The sequence below is a fragment of the Octopus sinensis genome, linkage group LG28 (genome assembly GCF_006345805.1).
Source record: "Octopus sinensis linkage group LG28, ASM634580v1, whole genome shotgun sequence".
Classification (NCBI taxonomy): domain Eukaryota; kingdom Metazoa; phylum Mollusca; class Cephalopoda; order Octopoda; family Octopodidae; genus Octopus; species Octopus sinensis.
The window spans coordinates 8,499,885-8,522,534 of record NC_043024.1 but is presented as its reverse complement, the minus strand read 5'-3'; the positions used below and the strand labels follow the sequence as shown (position 1 = coordinate 8,522,534).

The window sequence follows — 22,650 nt, the reverse complement described above, 5'->3', positions numbered from 1 at the left end:
CCCTTTTACTCTTTTACTTGTTTCAGTCATTTTGACTGCAGCCATGCTGGAGCACCGCCTTTAGTCGAGCAAATCGACCCCCCAGGACTCATTTTTTTGTAAGCCTAGTACTTATTCCATTGGTCCCTTTTGCCAAACCGCTAAGTTACGGGGACGTAAACTCTCCAGCATCGGTTGTCAAGCAATGCTAGGGGAACAAACACAGACACACAAGCACACATACATATATACGACAGGCTTCTTTCAGTTTCCGTCTACCAAATCCACTCACAAGGCTTCGGTCGACCCGAGGCTATAGTAGAAAACACTTGCCCAAGGTGTCAAGCAGTGGGACTGAACCCGGAACCATGTGGTTGGTTAGCAAGCTACTTACCACACAGCCATTCCTGCGCCTATATGTGCAAACAATCTTGCACACACACACACTTAACAATCCCATGATGCATTGTTTATATTTTGTCACTTCAACTATCCTTACTACTACTACTACTACTACTACTACTACTACTATTACTACTACTACTACCACCTAATACTACTACTACTACTACTAATACTACTACTACTATCACATATTACTACTACTACTACTACAACTACTACCATTACTCTACTACTATTACTACTACTACTACTACTACTATCACCTACTACTACTACTACTTCTGTTCCTTTGACTTTAATAAATTCTGTAGTAACACCCAACACACACACACATACCCAATACACACACACACACACCATGTTACCTGTATTTTACCTGTGTGTGTAGTTGGTAATCAAATAATTATGAATGACAAACAGCTGAATGTCTGCTGCTTTTAAGCTCTGAAATGCGTGTCCAACGTACATTTATTACATCGCGCCAATGAATCAGACACACGATGAGTCATATCTGTCAAGCTAACAGGCTTCTGCATAAGCACATATACACACACACACACACATATATATATATATACACACACAACCATATATCTTAATATGTAATGGTCTGGTTATACAACACAATGTTGCAAACTGAAAAATTTTCACACTAAACGCATGGAAATATCTATCGTTCAGGATATTCTCCTTCCAAATTCATCATCTCCATAGTTAAAGACATTCCATTTGTGACCATCTGGGGTCGATTTATTCTTTGTAAGCCCAGTACTTATTCTATCGGTCTCTTTTGCCGAACTGCTAAGTTACAGGGATGTAAACACACCAGCATCAGTTGTCAGGCGATGTTGGGGGTGACAAACACTGACACACACAGACATATATATATATATATATATATATATATACATATATACGACAGGCTTCTTTCAGTTTCTGTCTACCAAATCCACTCAAGGCTTTGGTCGACCCGAGGCTATAGTAGAAGACATGCCCATGGTGCCATGCAGTGGAATGAACCCAGAACCATGTGGCTGGTAAGCAAGCCAGTTACCACACAGCCACTCCTGCACCTATATAATGAACTTATTGTATACAGTGCTCTCAGGTGCACTACAACTCATCAGAAACGATAGCCAAAAGTGCATACACAGTACATAGAATGATGCACAATTTCAGTTACCACCTAAATTCATTCACAAGGCATTGGTCAGCTCAGGGTTGTACTAGAAGATGCTTTCTGCCTAAGGTGCTTGTGGTTGCAAAATGAACAACTAAGCTTACTGGTATTTGGAACATAAATTAACATCAAATCTTGACAGAAGGTTTTAATTAAGCTCACTTTAAAAACAGGAAGTCTGTATAAAAGAAGTAGAGACAGTCCCAGGGAGACATCAGTTAAAGGAAAGACTATGAGAAAAACGACCTGTCTGAGAAATTAGACCTGCAAGGAGGTGGGGGCTGTTGCAGGGAGTGTTGCCGGCCATTCTGTAGCAACGCCTTTGCATTATGTCCACGAGATGCTGCTGAACATGTCATTTGGTGTTGGGTGTACAACCTGCTACAGCCTCCTCATCTTTTGATGCTTAATTCCACTCCCACCCCTGCTCCATTTTTTCTTCTACTTTTTTTATTTCCTTGTGAGGTAGTTATTCTCTCTCTCTCTCTCTTTTACTCTTTTACTTGTTTCAGTCATTTTGACTGCGGCCATGCTGGAGCACCGCCTTTAGTCGAGCAAATCGACCCCGGGACTTATTCTATCGGTCTCTTTTGCCGAACCGCTAAGTGATGGGGACATAAACACACCAGCATCGGTTGTCAAGCAATGCTAGGGGGACAAACACAGACACACAAACATATACACACACATTATATATATATATACTAGCAGTATCGCCCGGCGTTGCTCGGGTTTGTAAGGGAAATAACTATATAAGCATTTTTAGAGAGTTACTTCCCTTATAGATGCCAATTCGGGCTTTCTTAGCCATTGCTGTTTTGGTGTCTTCAAGCCATGAAGTCGTTGTTCTAAAAGAACGCTGGTCTCCTTGACAACGCTTTACGACGTTGATTTCCTTACACTCCCTTCCCCACAGCTTCACGAGGGAGGAAGGAAGGGGGAGAAGCAAACAGGTGTAGCTGTGAGCGTGGACGCCAACTCCGCCGCCATCGACACACGAAAAATTATGCATTAAAATGGAATAAAAAATTATGTTAAATTATTTTTACAATCGTAGACTCATCGTAGACGCGCGCTAATACTCAGACGGGCTCGATATGAATCACGACTATAAGATACCCGAATTTGGTTAAACTGCACCGCAAAATGTGGGAGTAGTTAGGAATCTAAATCGAAGGGGACAGACACTCACACAACTACAGTTTTATATATATAGATATATACGACAGGCTTCTTTCAGTTTCCGTCTACCAAATCCACTCACAAGGCATTGGTCAGCCCAAGGCTATAGTAGAAGACACTTGCCCAAGATGCCACGCAGTGGGACTGAACCCGGAACCATATGGTTGGTTAGCAAGCTACTTACCACACAGCCACTTTTTCTTCTCAATAATTCGATCTTTTATACTTTTAATGTATTTTTTCTTTTCTTATTGTAAAAAATATGTTGCTAAGTGAAAACTTATTTATGGGGAAAGATACTATTCTTGTTAAATAATAATAAATTTGCATCCCAACCACATAGTTCTGGGTTCGATTCCAACCAAAACCTTGTGGTGGATTTGTTAGATAGAAACTGCAAGAAGCCTGTCGTGTGTATGTGTGTGTGTGTGTGTGTCGTACTTGACAACCATTGTTGGTGTGTTTATGTCCCCATAACTTAGCAGTTCAGCAAAAGAGACTGATGGAATATAAGTATAAGGCTTAAAAAAAAGCGCTGGGGTCAATTCATTCAACTTAAAAAGTTCTTCAAGGTGGTGCCCCAGCATGGTCGCAGTCATTAGACTGAAACAAATAAAAGATGAAAGAAAAAAAGTAGAAACACTGCCAGATCAGACTGGAGCCTGGGGCAGCCTTCTGGCTTCCCAGACCCCAGTTGAACTGTTCAACCCATGCCAGCATGGAGTGTGGACGCTAAATGATGATGATGATGAGTGACAGAAAGAGAGAGAGAGAGAAGGAAGAGAGATATAGAGGAAGCGAGAAGGAGAGAGACATCAGAGAAAAAGATGGAGAGAGAGAGAGAAGAAAGAGAGATAGAGAGAAAGCAATAGGGAGAGAGACATCAAAGAGAAAGATGGAGAGAGAGTACAAAACTACTGAACCGAATCTTACCTTTTCTGCATTCATTGTTCTTAACGTTCCGTCATCTTTTCTGTAAAAAGAAGAGAAGAGAAAAGATATAACAAATTTTAGAATGATGACAGTTTCTACATCTCCAAAACACCAAGCTGTGTTTCCATCCATGCCCACCCTACCACAACTACTATGACAGAAATCACCACAGCGATAACGCTTTTGGCCATTGGTCAGCTCCGTCATGGGATATTAACAAGTACAGCAGAATTTAAGGTCAATCTGTGCCAACCGGTTTCACTCTGCGTGACTTAGCATCATTACTATGGCAACACTTCGGATACTTATTGATCAGACCATGTATACATACATACATACAAATACATGTTATACATGCATGCATGTGTGCACACACTTGTACATGTCCGTCTTTGGGTTCGACAACAGTTGGGGGGAGATAAAACAGAATGGCGTCTCTGTGTTTATGTCCCATAAGTTTGGTGCAGTACGGCCACAGTCCAATGACCAAAGCATAACAAGAGCGGAAACGAAAAGAGTCATTGATTTTACAGTTACATGTCTGTTCTATCTTTGATCAGCCAACCACGAAAAAAAAAAATCTGTATACACACACATACACACACATATACATACACTATGGAAGCACTCCGTCGGTTATGACGATGAGGGTTCCGGTTGATCCGAATCAACGGAACAGCCTGCTCGTGAAATTAACGTGTAAGTGGCTGAGCACTCCACAGACACGTGCACCTTTAACGTAGTTCTCGAGGATATTCAGTGTGACACAGAGAGTGACAAGGCCGGCCCCTTGAAATACAGGTACAACAGAAACAGGAAGTAAGAGAGAGAAAGTTGTGGTGAAAGAGTACAGCAGGGATCACCACCATCCCCTGCCGGAGCCTCGTGGAGCTTTTAGGTGTTTTCACTCAATAAACACTCACAGCACCCGGTCTGGGAATCAAAACCGTGATCCTATGACCGCGAGTCCACTGCCCTAACCACTGGGCCATTGCGCCTCCATACATACACACATTTATATATACATGTATACACGTACACAAATACATAAACGCACACACATTTATATATTAAACAGTGGGTGTGCAAGTTCATGTTGCACACACAGCAGAACATTTCTCTCCGCTGTCCTAGACACACCTGCTTTGCGGTCCACAATTTAAATGGGAGACACAAGCCCTTTGATGCCTACACCAGCCAAACACCTGTCTGTACCATTTCTGCTTATTGCTATAAAATCACTACAACTACCTACAAAACTAGTTAAGTCACCTAGGTAACAGAAACTACTTCTAACACTAGTTAGGTCATCAAGGTAACAGAAACTAATTTGAGCACTAACGAGGTCACCTAGGTAACGGGGAGCTACCACAAGCTCAAGGCAGTTGCTGTTGTTTAGTTCTAGGTCATTCCAACCATGGCCTTCAAGTCCTTTTATTTATATATACAGGGTGCAAGGAGCATTTAAGAACACTTATTTCTCAGTATATTACTCTCCTCAAACCAATTAAAAGTTGTTTTTTTGTTATTTCTTTCAGATCCCTTCTTTGTGGCAGATAAAGCACTAACACAAGAAATGAAAAGGCATGCAGTGATTGTGGCTATATGTTCTGTTAAGTTTAGTTAAGTTAATTTTTTGGCTCAAAAAGCAAAAAGCAAGGCCATGTAGGGGGACATGGAGTTATGTACAGGGTGGGTGTTCATGCAAAGAGTTCAGTCCATTTCTGGTCAAGAGAGACTTGAAATGGCCTGAACTCTTTGCATGAATACCCTCCCTGTACATAACTCCATGTCCCCCTACATGGCCTTGCTTTTTGCTTTTTGAGCCAAAAAATTAAGTTTACTAACTTAACAGAACACAGTATTTTTAGAAATTACCAATTTTCTAAATGTTGCAAGATCTTTTGTACACAAAGCTTGGATGGTATTGGAAGCCTCTGATGAGAACATTTCAACTGAATCACAGAGGGGAAAATTACATTCTGAATGTTCCGACACTATAAGGAAACCAATTCAATCAAAAGGTTCAAAACATTAGCAGTGGTAACCCTGGAAAACCATTGAGGACAACCACAAAAAAGGCTCAGGTGCTGGAGCGAACCAGAAGTACTCGGCACATAAGGATACTCAAATCTTATGAACTAATGAGTAGCCAATTCATGTCTACTCTCTCTTTACTCTTTTACATGTTTCAGTCATTTGACTGCGGCCATGCTGGAGCACCGCCTTTAGTCGAGCAAATCGACCCTGGAACTTATTCTTTTGTAAGCCCAGTACTTATTCTATCGGTCTCTTTGCTGAACCGCTAAGTGACGGGGACGTAAACACACCAGCATCGGTTGTCAAGCAATGCTAGGGAGACAAACACAGACACACATACACACCACACATATATATATATATATATATATATTATATATATATATATATATATATACGATAGGCTTCTTTCAGTTTCTGTCTACCAAATCCACTCACAAGGCATTGGTCGGCCCGGGGCTATAGCAGAAGACACTTGCCCAAGATGCCACAAAGACATCAGAAAACTTTTTGATTCATGCCAAGGTTACCTTAAGTCAAAACCCCTCATAAATATGGTATACTTTAGTTCTTCTCTGATGAGAAAATTTTCAACCAATACAAGATGTCTAACTGGAGAAATGACAGATGGTTAAGTACAGATCCTTCTAATGTCCCCCAGAGTGATGCACACTAAGTTTCTGGCAATTGCGATGGTTGTAGGAGTGAAAATAATGAAGGTCATGTCATGCCATTTCATATCTTTCTACAGGTCTTAGAACTAATGCTGCTAGACATGTTGAGGCGCTGGAGACAGTTGCTAAGCCCTGCATGGATGAAGTGCACAGTGTGTCTTGTAGATGCATAACCAATCTATTGCTCAAACTTTAATGATGCAATTTTATATAGACCTCCAAGTGTCATATGGACCCTGAAGACCACTGAGAAAGGTGAAGTTTATATACATACGTATATATTAGATATTCACATACATATATTTACACACACACACACACACACACATATATATATATATATATACATATATATAAATTCAGGGTGAATACATTATGCACTGATGCAAGAATAAGGTGTTCTATAAAGCTCGAAACATATGTACCGCAACATCCTTTGTGTCCTGTTTTTCATTTATTTCATTTGATACATATATATATATATAATATATATATATATATATATATATATATAGAGAGAGAGAGAGAGAGAGAGAGAGAGAGAGAGAGAGAGAGAGAGAGAGAGAGAATATGGTCAAAGCACTTTGCATATTACACATATATGCATTGTATATAGCACGTACACATTGGTAAAACATATTTATATACATATATAAACTTCACTCTTTGTGCATGTGTGTATATATATATATATATGTTAAAAGCACTACGCATATTACATATCTGCATTATACATTACATTCACATATTATCGATAAAACAACTATACTAACACACATAAATAACAATACTAAAACACTGCATTTATTACATATATGCTCTACTCACAGAATAACATGCATATAGTTATGAAGAAAGAGAGAGAGAGAGGGAGAAATGGACAGACAAACACATAGATAGATGGATGAATTGACAGACAGAATAATATATATATATATATATATATATAGATAGATAGATATAGATATTCCATACCCTCTCTTTATTTTACAGAAGTCGAATGCCATTAATCTGTAAGAAATGGCTTTTTCGTTCAAATATTTGGCATATCTTCTAATGAAAGTTGACATGTCATAGCCTGGAAATAAAATAAAATAAATCTTTGTTAACAGTGATAATAATAATAATAATAATAATAATATTCGGTTTCTACGTGTTTTCTCACAAAAGCAACAGAAATACAGCTACGTCAATAGAAGAGCAATGCTTTTTTGGATTAACATTTCTGAAAGAAAAAATACAACTGATTAGTAAAAGTATGCTATGTAACATTCAATGCATAATACATGAAATCTGAAAGTGTATAATGAATGTGTGTATGGCGGTGCCCCAGCATGGCCACAGCTCATGAGCTGAAACTAGATAAAATAGAAAATAAAATAAATAAATAAAATGTGTATATGAGTAGATAGATGTGCACGTATGTATGTATCAAGTTATATATATATCATCATCATCATCATTTAACGTCCGCTTTCCATGCTAGCATGAGTTGGACGGTTCAACTGGGGTCTGGAAAACCAGGAGGCTGCACCAGGCTCCAGTCTGATCATTTTTAAATACATAAGCTTTCGCTTTTATAATATTACTGTGAAATGCAAAGTTACTGATAATTTTGTCTTTAAAAATTGGTTTAGTTCTTGAGACTCCAAGTGCAATCTTCAAGGTTTCTACAGCTGGATGCCCTTCCAAACACCAACCACTCCGTGAGAGTAGTGGGTGCTTTTTACGTGCCACCGGCACAGGTGCCAGGGGAGGCTGGCAACAGCCAAGATCGGTTGGTGGTTTTTACGTGCCACCGACACAGAAGCCAGTCAAGGTGGCGCTGGTATCGGCCACGTACTGATGGTGCTTTTTACATCCCACCAGCACAGGTGCTAGGGTAGGCTGGCAACGGCCACGATCAGTTGGTGGTTTTTACGTGCCATCGACACAGAAGCCAGTCAGGCGGCGCTAGCATTGGCCACGTACAGATGGTGCTTTTTACATGCCAGGGTAGGCTGGCATCGGCCACATACGGATGGTGCTTTTTACGTGCCAGGGTAGGTTGGCATCGGCCACATACGGATGGTGCTTTTTACGTGCCAGGGGAGGCTGGCAATGGCCACGTACGGATGGTGCTTTTTATACACAGAAGCCTGTACATATGTGTGTGTTTCTGTACAGATTTGCAAATATCTCAGACAATTGCATGAGTTAACTCTATCTCATAATAATATCTATAATACACTCTCTGCTCCAGTTACTTTCACTTTTACTAAAGACTGGTGACAGTCTAACAGAATTATAATAATCTTACAAAACAAAGTGTATCCAATTGATTATAATATATATATATGTATGTGTGTGTGAATATATTATAATATATATATATATCAAATTCGATGACTGACATCCGTGCTAGTGGAGCACTAAGAGCACCATCCGAGCGTGATTGTTGCCAGGGCGGCTAACTGGCGTTCGTGCCGGTGGCACATAAAAAGCACCATTCAAGCGCGATTGTTACCAGCATCGCTTTACTGGCACTTGTGCCGGTATGCAGGTGACAGGTAAAAAAAAACACGATTTTTTCATGCCCGTTGCCAGTACCGCCTGACTGGCCCTCATGCCGGTGGCACGTAAAAGCATCCACTACACTTTCGGAGTGGTTGGTGTCAGGAAGGGCATCCAGCTGTAGAAACACTGCCAGATCAAGAATGGAGCCTGGTGCAGCCATCTGATTCGCCAGTCTTCAGTCAAATCATCCAACCCATGCTAGCATGGAAAGCAGACGTTAAATGATGATGATGATGATGATCTCTATATATATACTAATCTTATCTACTATAGGCACAAGGCCTGAATTTGCAGTGGGAAGTTAATGACATTGACCCCAGTACACAACTAGTATTTAATTTATAAAGGATGAAAGGCAAAGTCAACCTCGGTGGAATTTGAACTCAGAACATAGCAGCAGACGAATGTTACTAAGCATTTCTCCCAGCATACTAACGATTCTGCCAGCCCACCTTATATACATATATATATAGATATAGATAGATAGATAGATAGATAGATATAATTGAAAAATAGGATAAAATCTTTATAAGAATTTATTAAGTAGTTAGCGTGAAAAACCACATAAGGGAAAAATCCATCAATTATTCCCCTTAAACATATTAAGGGCATTACTATATATCTATCTATCTATCTCTCTCTCTCTATATATATATATATAATTTTGGACAGTTTCACAGGAGCTGAAAACCATAAGGGCTGCACCAAGTTCCAGTCATCTGTCTTGGCAAGGTTTCTACAGCTGGATGCCCTTCCTAGCACCAACTACTTTACAGAGTGTACTGGGTGCATTTTAAGTAACACCAGCACGGGTGCTTCCTCTTTTTTTTTTTTATGTGACATCAGGACCCATGGGGGTCACCAGAGGAGATATTTGGCTAAGCAGTAGGACAAAGATGTGTAGATAGGGGTCTGACTGTAAAGGACATGCCTGTGTGTGTGAATGATCGTGATTTTACTTAGCTCAACATGTGTGTGTGTGTACGTACATGCACACACATGTATGTATACATGTATATGTATATGCTTATATATCATCAAGTTAGCAGATTTGTAGAGGTTTTGCCAATCAGTAGGAGAGATTGGGAGGGGACAATCAAGTCCCATACTCTCAATTAATAACAGCAATATATCTTTGATCAGTTACTTGCTTCAGTTATTGGACGGCAGCCTTCCTGGGCATTGCCTTGAAGGTTTTAGTAAAAAAACTGACACAAGTACTTAATTTTTTTCAAAGTCTGGCATTTATTCAATCAGTCCCTTTTTTGCTAAACCACTAAGTTATAGGGATGTAAACGAACCAACACAAACACAGATACACATGCACAACAGGTTCTCTCAGTTTTTACCCACCAAATCCACTCATAAGGCTTTGGTCAGCTTAGGTTACTAGTGGAAGACACCTGCCCAAGGTACCACGCAGTGGGACTGAACCCAGAACCATGTGGTTGGGAAACAAACTTTTTATCACACAGCTACATCAGTGCCTATAATTGTGTATGTGTGTGTGTGGATAGCTATTTTATTTTCTGAACACTTTCTGCTGCTGCTAATCAAGTCACCTAGGTAGTTGGATATTATCAATTACTTTTGGGCAGCCTATACACACATGCATATATACATACATCTAAATGCACACTAATTCACATACATACACACACATACATACACACACACAAACACACATATAGATACATATACACAGAAATGCATATATATATATATATATATATATATATATATATAGAGAGAGAGAGAGAGAGAGAGAGAGAGAAACACAGACAAGCAAAATATATATATATATATATATATATATATATATACATACATTTACCATATATATACATACATATAAATACATACATATACCATATATATATACATACATATACATATATATACATACATACAACGATGATGATGATGATGATGAATATACAGAGAGAAAAAGACAGACAAACAATATATATATATATACATACACACACACATACATACATACACAGCCACATGTGGGGGTGACTGGATCAAGAAAGGAAGAGAATACAAGCACTCAATATAGTCAATATAATTATAGAGTTCACTCATTCATTCATTCATTCGTCCACACCAAGGTGAGTGAGCACTCCACCTTCACTTCTACTTCCACTCCCTTCCTTCTACAATGTTCTTCAAGGTGACTTGTAGGAGAGTCTGCTCTTCCTACGGACACACGGACACACACATACACAATTCAGTTTTCTTTACTTTGCCTGCCACCCATTTCACTGTTCACCAGTCAGCTGGCCAGCTGGATGTGGTGGCTTAGATAAAACCTTACACTATTATTAGAGTTTATTGTGGATGGTTTTTCCAGCAGCCACAGCAGTACCTTGGATTCTGCTCCACTGAGAGATGGTGGTCAGCTGATGGTCAATAAGACAGCCTGGTGGAGAGTAATACTACTGCTACTGTTATTGTTGTGGTTCATGCCGTTGCTGTTTAAACCTTTCAATACCAGCCTGCCCTGAGACCCCCAACTCTACTGGTTCAACAACACAAACTTCTTAGTTCAAAGTGATCCATTAAATTTCAGGTTAATTTATATTCCAAACATCACTTACAACCCTTTCGATACCAACCCGGCTGAAACTACCTCTGGCTCTGTAGTACAAATGTCTTGTTTTCATAATTTCTAAATTAAAATCTTCCACCAAACCTGAGTCACAATTTATGTTCCTAACACTAGCTGAATGATAACTAAATTATTTTTACTAAATTCTTTGTTATATTTAACCCTTTTGATACCAACCCGACTGAAACTGTCTCTGGCTCTGTACTACAAATGTCTTGTTTTCATGTTTCAAATTAAAATCTTCCACCAAACTTTAGTCACAATTTATGTTCCTAATACAAGCTGAATGATAACTAAATTATTTTTACTAAATTCTTTGTTATATTTAACCCTTTCGTTATCAACCTGGCTGAAACCGGCCCTGGCTCTGTAGTACAAATGTCTTATTTTCATAAGTTCTGAATTAAAATCTTCTACCAAACCTTAGTCACAATTTATATTCCTAACACTAGCTGAATGATAACTAAGTTATTTTACTAAATTCTTTGTTATGGTTAACCCTTTTGATACCAACTCGGCAGAAACCGGCTCTGGCTCTGTAATACAAATGTCTTGTTTTCATAAGTTTCAAATTAAAATCTTCCACCAAACCTTAGTCACAATTTATGTTCCTAACACTAGTTTAATGATAACTAAGTTATTTTACTAAATTCTTTGTTATATTTAACCCTTTTGATACCAACCCAACTGAAACCACCTCTGGCTCTGAGAACAAATATCTTGTTTTCATAAGTTTTTCATTAAAATCTTCCACCAAACCTTAGTAACAATTTATGTTCCTAACACTAGTTTAATGATAACTAAGTTATTTTACTAAATTCTTTGTTATATTTAAAATTAATTGAAAGAGACACAGAGCATCTCAAAATAGATATGGTAACGAAAGGGTTAATAATGACAACTATTTCACTAAATTCCTCATTTTCAAAATTAATCAAACAATGGCAGTGTATTTCAACAGAAATATGGCAACTAAAGGGTTAAAGTGAATCTTAATTAAAACCATCCATCAAAATTTCCTGTTAATATATTTCAAATGTCAGCTTAACCCTTTTGCAAGTCGATAAAATAAGTACCAGTTGAGTACTAGGGTCGGTGCAATTGACTTTCTGCATACCCCGAATTTGCTGCCCATGAACCAAAATTTGAAACCACAATTATTATTATTATTGGTCATGGGGTAATATTGCCTGGAAACAGCTCAGTGTTGGTAACAGAAAGAGTATCCAATCAGAAATTTTGCCTCAAACTGACCCATGTAAGAATAGAAAAGTAAGTATTATGCTGAAGATATATATATATATATATATATATATAGGTGCTTGGCTCAGTGGTTAGAGTGTTGAGCTTACAATCGTGAGGTTGTGAGCTCGAATCCTGGACCAGGCTGCGTGTTGTGTTCTTGAGCAAGACACTTTATTTCATGTTGCTCCAGTTCACTCAGCTGTAGAAATGAGCTGCGACGTCACAGGTGCCAAGGTGTATCGGCCCCTTTGCCTTTCCCATGGAGAGAGGAGGCTGTATGCATGGGCGACTGCTGGTCTTCCATAAACCACCTTGCCCGGACTTGTGCCTGGGAGGGTAACTTTCTAGGTGCAATCCCATGGTCAGTGTCGTGACTGAAAGGGGTTTCAGAATATATATAATAGTCAATTATATATATTTATCTATTAAAGGTTTACAGTTATTTTAGATATGCATTTGGGTGGATTCATGATACAATCTTATCAATTGATCAATTCATTGACAAAGTATTTCACCTGGATTACTAAAACCTTATTAATCCCTCTGAAGATATCAACACCCTTTTTTTCTGTACATTTCTTGAAGGGTTTGTAAGCCCGAAATATTGAAATACCAAGTAATAGCACTAACTATCGACTTGTGTTATTAATTTTTTATAACTTGCACTGTTTTGGCTTTCATCATCATCATCGTTTAACGTCCGTTTTCCATGCTAGCATGGGTTGGACGGTTCAACTGGGGGGTCTGGGAAGCCAGAAGGCTGCGCCAGGCCCAGTCTGATCTAGAAGTGTTTCTACAGCTGGATGCCCTTCCTAACGCCAACAACTCCATGCCCTTCCTAACGCCAACAACTCCATGAGTGTAGTGGGTGCTTTTTACGGGTCACTGGCACAGGTGCCAGACGAGGCTGGCAAATGGCCACGATCGGATGCTGCTTTTTACGTGCCACCAGCACGGGGGCCAGACGAGGCTGCCAACGGCCACAATCAGATGGTGCTTTTTACGTGCCACCGGCATGAAGGCCAGTCAGGGCAGCGCTGGCAACAGCCACGTTCGGATGATTCTCTTACAGTATCACAGCTACAATTTCCATTGATGCTGATCGATTTCGATTTTGATTTGAAAAATATATTTTAAAATTTATACATTTTTATATCTATATATAGTTAGCATTCTAACACGACACATCTGTGGTGTATTAATACTACAAACCAAAGATTATCAATACAGTTACTCTTATCCTTGTATCATACTGCAGTAAGTCTTTGCAAACCGTGAATCAAGACTTTTGACTATTAAAAAAACATAAAAAATAATAGTTTATGAATGGATAATCTATAATCTTAGATTTCTACACAATCTAACATTATTGAAATCAGATTCTACCAAACAAACAACAACTACTACCACAACAACAACTCCATATAAATAACAGACAATTTTAGCTTCCAACTAATTATTGTGAAATAACTATGCCATTTCTTAACTCTTGAAGAAAACACGCCCCAAAATACGCTGCTTACCATTTTATCTCTGGTTCTCTTTCTGGGATGATTAGTATATAGTTTGTTTTTTTTTTGTATTTTTTATGTATTTATTTATTGGTTTCTATTCAAAAGGAAATTGATTGTAAAAGTTTCCTGTTCTTGAGCAAAAATATAGATTAATTCATGAAATGGAGAATGGTATTTTTCTTCAGACATTCCAGAAATGTTATTTTTCTTTATCTTCTATTAACTAATCCTTTTCTAGTATCAAAAGAATCCACAGGATTAGCGATTAAAGCAGCTCTCTGTGTTTAATCATTAGTGGATAAACCAGCCAAGCATAAATGGAGCATAGCTATCATAGACATACAAGACCAAGTAGCAAGTACCATCATCATCATCATCATATAGCATCTGTCTTTTTTTTTGTTTTTTTTTTCCATGCTGGCATGGGTTAGATGGATTGACTGAAATTGGTTATTGAGAGAGGGAGAGAGTGGAGCTATGCCAACATTGTTTTCAGAATGAGCAGAATAAAAACACAGTAACTGGCCCAAGGACACACTGTGTCAGTTGGCCCAGAAAACAAACACACAATCTTATGATTGCAAGGCACTTAACCACTAAGCCATGCATCTTCACTATACCAGCTGTGCGTATGTGTGTGTACATCTATACACACAGATACCTACACTTACACTGTGAAGGGGCCATGGCTTAGTGGTTAGGTTATTCAGTTTGCAATCATGAGATCATGAGTTCAATTGCTGGCAGCACACTGTGTCCTTAAGTAAGCCACGTAATTTCACATTGCTCCAGTCCACTTAGCTGATAAAAATGAGTCATACCGGTATTTCAAAGGGTCGTCTTTGTCACATTCTGTATCACACTAAAACTCCCAGAGAACTATGTTAAGAGTATGCATGTGTGTGGAGTACTCAGCCACTTGCACATTAACTTGGTCGGCCCGAGGCTATAGTAGAAGACACTTGCCCAAGGTGCCATGCAGTAGGATTGTTTTAAGGGAGTAGGCAAGTCAAATACATTGCCCCCAGTGCTCAACTGGTACTTATTTCATCACCCCCCAAAAAACAAACAGCAAAGTTGACCTCACTGGAATATGAACTCACAATGTTGAAAAGATGGATGAAATGCTAAGTCGCATTTCGTCCATTTTTATTCAGCAAGCTCAATGCTTTAACAACAATATTAATAACAATGGTTTCAAATTTTGGCACAAGGCTAGCAATTTTGGGGAAGAAGTAAGCTGATTACATCAACCCCAGTACTCAACTGGTGCTTAATTCATCGACCCCAAAAGGATGAAAAGTAAAGCTGACCTCGGTGGAATTGGAACTCAGACCAAATACCACTAAACATTCTGCCTGGAGGGCTAATAATTCAGTCAGCTCACTGCCTTAACAACAACAACGATAATAGATATTTGCAGCATGGAAGGTGTTTGTAAGCCATTTACGAAACACACAAAAGCCGCTCAATTCACTTCAACATTTAAGTTTAATTTGTCAAAATATTTTCGTCGCTTTAAGACCGCGACCTATTCACTGACAAAAATAATGGCAGCACGGATTTTTGTCAGTGAACAGGTCGCGGTCTCAAAGCAACGAAAATATTTTGACAAATTAAACTTAAATGTTGAAGTGAATCGAACGGCTTTTGTGTGTTTCTTAAATGGCTTACAAACACCTTCCACGCTGCAATTATTTTCGTTTCAGCACACGATCTCAGATCAAATCACTTGCTATGCAAGTACATCTCCGATAATAAATATGTTTCTTTATTAGCGACACAGGGCTGCACTCAGATGGGACAGATTACAAAGTAGAGCTTTTCTTTTTTGGGGAGAGAAAAAAAAAAAGTGGGGTAGGTTTTCAATCAAAAGGGATCGTAAAAGAGAAAGAAGAAAAAAAAGGATCAATAGGGATTGTGTATCACAGTAACAAATATGTCGGCAGCACCTACCTTGCTTGATTGCATGAAAATCTGGAGAGCCTGGGATAGGCTGTTGCGGAGCTGAAAAGAAAAAGAAACAAAAAGAAAATTTACTCAAAATGAAATTAACAAAAAAAACAAATTTTAAATTTAATGTCAGCAACTACAAAAACAATATTCTAATTAATGCCAGTGTTAATTATTAAAAATAAGCCTGAAATTGTTAAACCTTTTTGTTATCAGATTTCTGCTGTTTAATTACACAGCATTTTATTTCAATTAATTTTGAAAATAATCTTTTATTTTTTACAGGCTTCAGTCATTAGACCAGTGGTTTTCAACCAGGGTTCCGCCAGTACAGTCCAGGGGTTCCGCAAGAAGTTACGAAACTGCTAAAATCGGCAGTAATTTTTAATTGTCCTGTGCAGATATGTGTGCATAAGACTATTAAATTATTGCACAGGGGTTCCTCGAGCCAGTGGAATGTTTCCTTGGGGTTCCGCTCCAGCAAAAAGTTTGAAAAGCACTGCATTAGACTATGTTCAAGAATTTTAGTCACACAAATGAACACTATTCCATATTTTTTTGAAGCCTGGTACTTATTCTATCAATCTGTAACTGAACCGCTAAGTTACAGGGACATAAGCACGCCAACATCAGCTGTCAAACAGCGGTGGGGGATAAACACACACACACACACACACACACACATAAGACACCTGAGCTGGTGTCCTGTAAAAGACACCCACTAAACTCTTGGAGTGGTTGGCAGTAAGGACATTCAGCTGTAGAAACCAAACCAAACTAGATTGGAGCTTGATACAGCTCTCCAGCTTACCAATTCCAGCCAAAACATCTGACACATGGCAGCATGGAAAACAGACGCTAAATGATAATGACAATTATACGATGGGCTTCTTTCAGTTTCCGTCTACCAAATCCACTCACAAGATTTTGGTCGGCCCGATGCTATAGTAGAAGACACTTGCCCATCTGTAGGCGAGGTCAGAACAGTACCGGAGGAATATTTTTTGTCACTGGCAAGTGAATTTTGGAAGAGGGGCCCTACAAAGCTACCAGATATATGGCAGAGCAATGTAGAAAATGAAGGAGAGTATACTTTAGATTAAAAAAGAACTTTGTTTATCTTAATTCTGAAAAATAAAAGACTAAAAAAACCCATTATTTATGGAATGACTCAATAAATATATATATAATATATATAGGCGCAGGAGTGGCTGTGTGGTAAGTAGCTAGCTAACCAACCACATGGTTCCGGGTTCAGTCCCACCACGTGGCATCTTGGGCAAGTGTCTTCTGCTATAGCCCCGGGCCGACCAATGCCTTGTGAGTGGATTTGGTAGACGGAAACTGAAAGAAGCCTGTCGTATATATGTATATATATATATATTTATATGTATGTGTGTTTGTGTGTCTGTGTTTGTCCCCCTAGCGTTGCTTGACAACCGATGCTGGCGTGTTTACATCACCGTCACTTAGCGGTTCGGCAAAAGAGACCGATAGAATAAGTACTGGGCTTACAAAGAATAAGTCCCGGGGTCGATTTGCCCGACTAAAGGCGGTGCTCCAGCATGGCCGCAGTCAAATGACTGAAACAAGTAAAAGAGTAAAGAGTATATATACACACACACACACATACATAACAAAGAGATTATATTTATTTTTTGTGGCTTTTTTGTAGGGTTTATATATTTTTATTTCTGTTTTGCTTTAGTATCTCTCGGACATTAATTTCATTACAATCCACACGATATTAATTGGATGTTCGTTATTGATAAGAAAATGAAAATAACGAACTGATTTCCTTTGGGAAAAGATATTTTATTACTCTCTACAGGAATTTCGAGTCTAAAGCAAAAGAAATATGGAACACAATTTATATTCAAGATTATATTAAGTTCACTATGGGACCACAGTAAGATTCATACCTGGGGCTGGATCTGACAAACTCGTTGCCAATCTTTTATCTGTTACTGGTTTCAGTCTTCAAACTGGGCCCATGCTGGGGCACTGTCTTGAAGGGTTTAGCCGAATAAATTGACCCCATTATTTATTTTTAATGCTTCAGAATGATACAAAAGAAACAGAAAAACCGACTGGAGAATAAAAAACATCATTTAGCGTCCGCTTTCCATGCTAGCATGGGTTGGACGGTTCAGCTGGGGTCTGAGAAGCCAGAAGGCTGCACCAGGCCCAGTCTGATCTGGCAGTGTTTCTACAGTTGGGTGCCCTTCCTAACACCAACCACTCCGTGAGTGTAGTGGGTGCTTTTTATGTGCCAGACGAGGCTGGCAAACGGCCACGATCGGATGGTGCTTTTTACATGCCACTGGCATGGAGACCAAACGAGGCTGGCAACAGCCACGATCGGATGGTGCTTTTTACGTGCCACCGGCACGGAGGCCAGTCACGGCGGCGCTGGCTTCGGCCATGTTCAGATGGTTCTCTTACGTACCACCGGCATTGGTATCACAGCTACAAATTCCACTGATGTTGATCGATGACGATTTTGATTTTCACTTGCCTCAACAGGTCTTCACAAGTAGAATTTTGTGTCCCAAGAAGGAAAGGTATGCATAAGTGGGCTGGCTACATCCCAGGTAGATGTCACGGGTCTTCTCATGTATAGCATACTTCCAAAAAGATGTAGAAAACAAATTCGACAAAGTCCAAAGCTGTCGCTGTTAACCTTGTTTAAAGAAGCAAAGCCTCTAACAGGATATCTCTTTTCTTTTTACCCACAAGGGGCTAAACACAGAGAGGACAAACAAGGACAGACAAATGGATTAAGTCGATTATACCAACTCCAGTGCGTAACTGGTACTTATTTAATCGACCCTGAAAGGATGAAAGGCAAAGTCGACCTCGGCGGAATTTGAACTCAGAACGTAACGACAGACGAAATACCTATTTCTTTACTACCCACAGGGGGCTAAACATAGAGGGGACAAACAAGGACAGACAAATGGATTAAGTAGATTATACCGACTCCAGTGTGTAACTGGTACTTATTTAATCGACCCCGAAAGGATGAAAGGCAAAGTCGACCTCGGCGGAATTTGAACTCAGAACGTAACGACAGACGAAATACCTATTTCTTTACTACCCACAGGGGGCTAAACATAGAGGGGACAAACAAGGACAGACAAATGGATTAAGTAGATTATACCGACTCCAGTGTGTAACTGGTACTTATTTAATCGACCCCGAAAGGATGAAAGGCAAAGTCGACCTCGGCGGAATTTGAACTCAGAACGTAACGACAGACGAAATACCTATTTCTTTACTACCCACAGGGGGCTAAACATAGAGGGGACAAACAAGGACAGACAAATGGATTAAGTAGATTATACCGACTCCAGTGCGTAACTGGTACTTAATTTATCGACCCCGAAAGGATGAAAGGCAAAGTCAACCTCGGCGGAATTTGAACTCAGAACGTAACGGCAGACGAAATACCTATTTCTTTACTACCCACAGGGGGCTAAACATAGAGGGGACAAACAAGGACAGACAAATGGATTAAGTAGATTATACCGACTCCAGTGTGTAACTGGTACTTATTTAATCGACCCCGAAAGGATGAAAGGCAAAGTCGACCTCGGCGGAATTTGAACTCAGAACGTAGCGGCAGACGAAATACCGCTAAGCATTTTGCCCGGCGTGCTAACATTTCTGCCAGCTCGCCGCCTCTAACAGGATATCTGTCGCTCGTCAAACATTGCTATGTGTGTGTAGTTTGTAGCCTTTATGTTTATATACGTATGGGTATGCATATGTGTGCAGTTATATATCTGCATAAGTGTGGGTATATATGCGCACGAGTACATTCACATGTTTATATATGCTTTTGCATGTGAATGTGTAGTGTGTATGTGTGCGAGTGCATGCATGTACATGTGAGTGTGTGTATGCAGGTGCATATATGTGTGTGTGTGTAAGTGTATGTGTGAGTCGGTGCACATGTGTATGCGAATGCACACGTGAGTGCGGCAATGTGTGTGTGTGTGTGCTTGTCTGTACGCATGATTGAGTGTGAGTATATGCATAAAGATGTGCATATGTATGTGTATTCAAAACGTGTATGTGTATAGTTGTGTGTGTGCGCATGTGTGTGTGCGCATGCAGTCTTTGCTTGTACATTGTCGCAAAGGTCAGTGACCAGTAAAGTGCAGCTGCAGCAGCAGCAACAACAACAAATGACACTTTCTCTCAACAGTTTTGTTCTGACAATGTCACATTGATCAATAAAGCCATAACCTGGCACTGATGAGCAAGTCTCCTGTGTAACCATGTCGTCTGCTAGAAATAGCAACCAAATCAGACCACACTCTACTCTCTGGGGAAAGGAAAATAGGAAGGACACATTCAAGAATGTAGTCACAGATATATTTCTTTACTACCCACAAGGGGCTAAACATAGGGGGGGGGGAAACAAGGACAGACAGACGGATTAAGTCGATTACATCGACCCCAGTGCGTAACTGGTACTTAATTTATCGACCCCGAAAGGATGAAAGGCAAAGTCAACCTCGGCGGAATTTGAACTCAGAACGTAACGGCAGACGAAATACCTATTTCTTTACTACCCACAAGGGACTAAACACAGAGGGGACAAACAAGGACAGACAAAGGGGTTAAGTCAATTACATGAACCCCAGTGCGTAACTGGTACTTAATTTATCGACCCCGAAAGGATGAAAGGCAAAGTCGACCTCGGCGGAATTTGAACTCAGAACGTGACGGCAGACGAAATACCTATTTCTTTACTGCCCACAAGGGGCTAAACATAGAGGGGACAAACAAGGACAGACAAAGGGATTAAGTCAATTACATGAACCCCAGTGTGTAACTGGTACTTAATTTATCGACCCCCGAAAGGATGAAAGGCAAAGTTGACTTCGGCGGAATTTGAACTCAGAACGTAGCGGCAGACGAAATACGGCTACGCATTTCGCCTGTCGTGCTAACGTTTCTGCCAGCTCGCCGCCCTAATGTAGTCACAGATATACTAAACAGGTTACATCTGGGATGTTTTAGATGTGTAATGGCTGGATAAAAGATGGGTTGGCCACATTTGGAATGCTTCTGATTATAGTTCTGCTGAATCGAAGTTTACCAGGGTTTAAACCAGGCCTGGCCAATTCGAATTATATTGCAGGCCACTTTAATCACAGAAAATTTGTTTGAGGGCCACTTGTATACTCTCTTTTACTTGTTTCAGTCATTTGACTGTGGCCATGCTGGAGCACCGCATGACTTATTCTTTGTAAGCCTAGTACTTATTCTGTCGGTCTCCTTTGCCGAACCGCTAAGTTACGGGGAGATAAACACACCAGCATCGGTTGTCAAGCAATGTTGGAGGGGGAGGACAAACACACAGACACACACACAAATATGCATACATATATATATACGACAGGCTTCTTTCAGTTTCCGTCGACCAAATCCACTCACAAGGCATTGGTCGGCCCGGGGCTATAGTAAAAGACACTTGCCCAAGGTGTCACACTGTGAAACCGGAACCATGTGGTTTGTAAGCAAGCTACTTACCACACAGCCACTCCTGCACCTATGTAATTGTTTCTTCTCAAATGGAATTGTATGGTATGTGTGAGAGGCCAGATCTAGCTAGTTTGAACATAAACATGTACAATATTTGGGGTAGATTTGGCCAGCTTAAATGCTAAAGGGCCGAATGTGGCCGAAAGTTGGAAAAAAAAATTACTCAAAACAACACCTAAAATAGCACAATCTGTGAGCAGACGTTTGTTACCAGTTGAATTCTGCACTGAAGACCTGCTTTTATTCTAATTAGCTTGATCTAATTTTAGTTTGACCAGATTTTTAACGAGGGGCTTGCCAACTCCTGCTAAATCGGTAAATCAGGAATTTGGCTGAGCATCAAATTTGAAATTAAACTAAGAACAACAGTCTGAATGGGTTAAGAGATTCAGAAAAACGAAATGATATTGATAATTGTATATAGAAAAATATGATATTGGTAACTGGATATTGGTAAATACAACATTGATAATTAGAGGTCACTTTCAAACGAAAAATTAATTAATGAATAGATTGAAATATTTCTTGGTGTCGAGAATGTGCCAGCCTCAGATTCTTACTTGAAAATTTTGAAAAACCAAGACCACAGCACTTCTGCATTTTTTACTGAGATGTTCTGTTCATGGTTTAGTGACCTCACTGGTGTTGGTGCCATGAAAAAAAAGCATCCAGTACACTCTGTAAAATAGTTGGTATTCGGAAAGGGATCCAGTTGTAGAAAGCTTTCCAAAGTAGACATTGGAGCACAATGACGTCCTCTTACTCATCAGATCATACTGGACTGTCCACCCATGCCAGCACAGAAGACAGACATTA

General features: G+C 39.7%; 1 protein-coding gene across 23 annotated transcripts in view; it reads right to left on the bottom strand.

Moving 5' to 3' along the window:
• Positions 1-22,650, bottom strand: part of LOC115225831 (phosphatidylinositol-binding clathrin assembly protein LAP) — a 316,618-nt gene that overhangs the window by 143,003 nt on the left and 150,965 nt on the right. For all 23 annotated transcript variants that reach the window (XR_005004160.1, XM_029796810.2, XM_029796811.2 and 20 more), the window contains 3 exons: positions 16,279-16,329; positions 7,369-7,471; positions 3,680-3,719 (listed from right to left, as the gene is read on the bottom strand). Coding sequence is in view for 22 of the 23 variants with exons in the window: in XM_029796810.2 (XP_029652670.1) it covers positions 3,680-3,719; positions 7,369-7,471; positions 16,279-16,329 (194 nt within the window). In the remaining variant the exon portion in view is untranslated. The remainder of the gene's footprint in view (positions 1-3,679; positions 3,720-7,368; positions 7,472-16,278; positions 16,330-22,650) is intronic.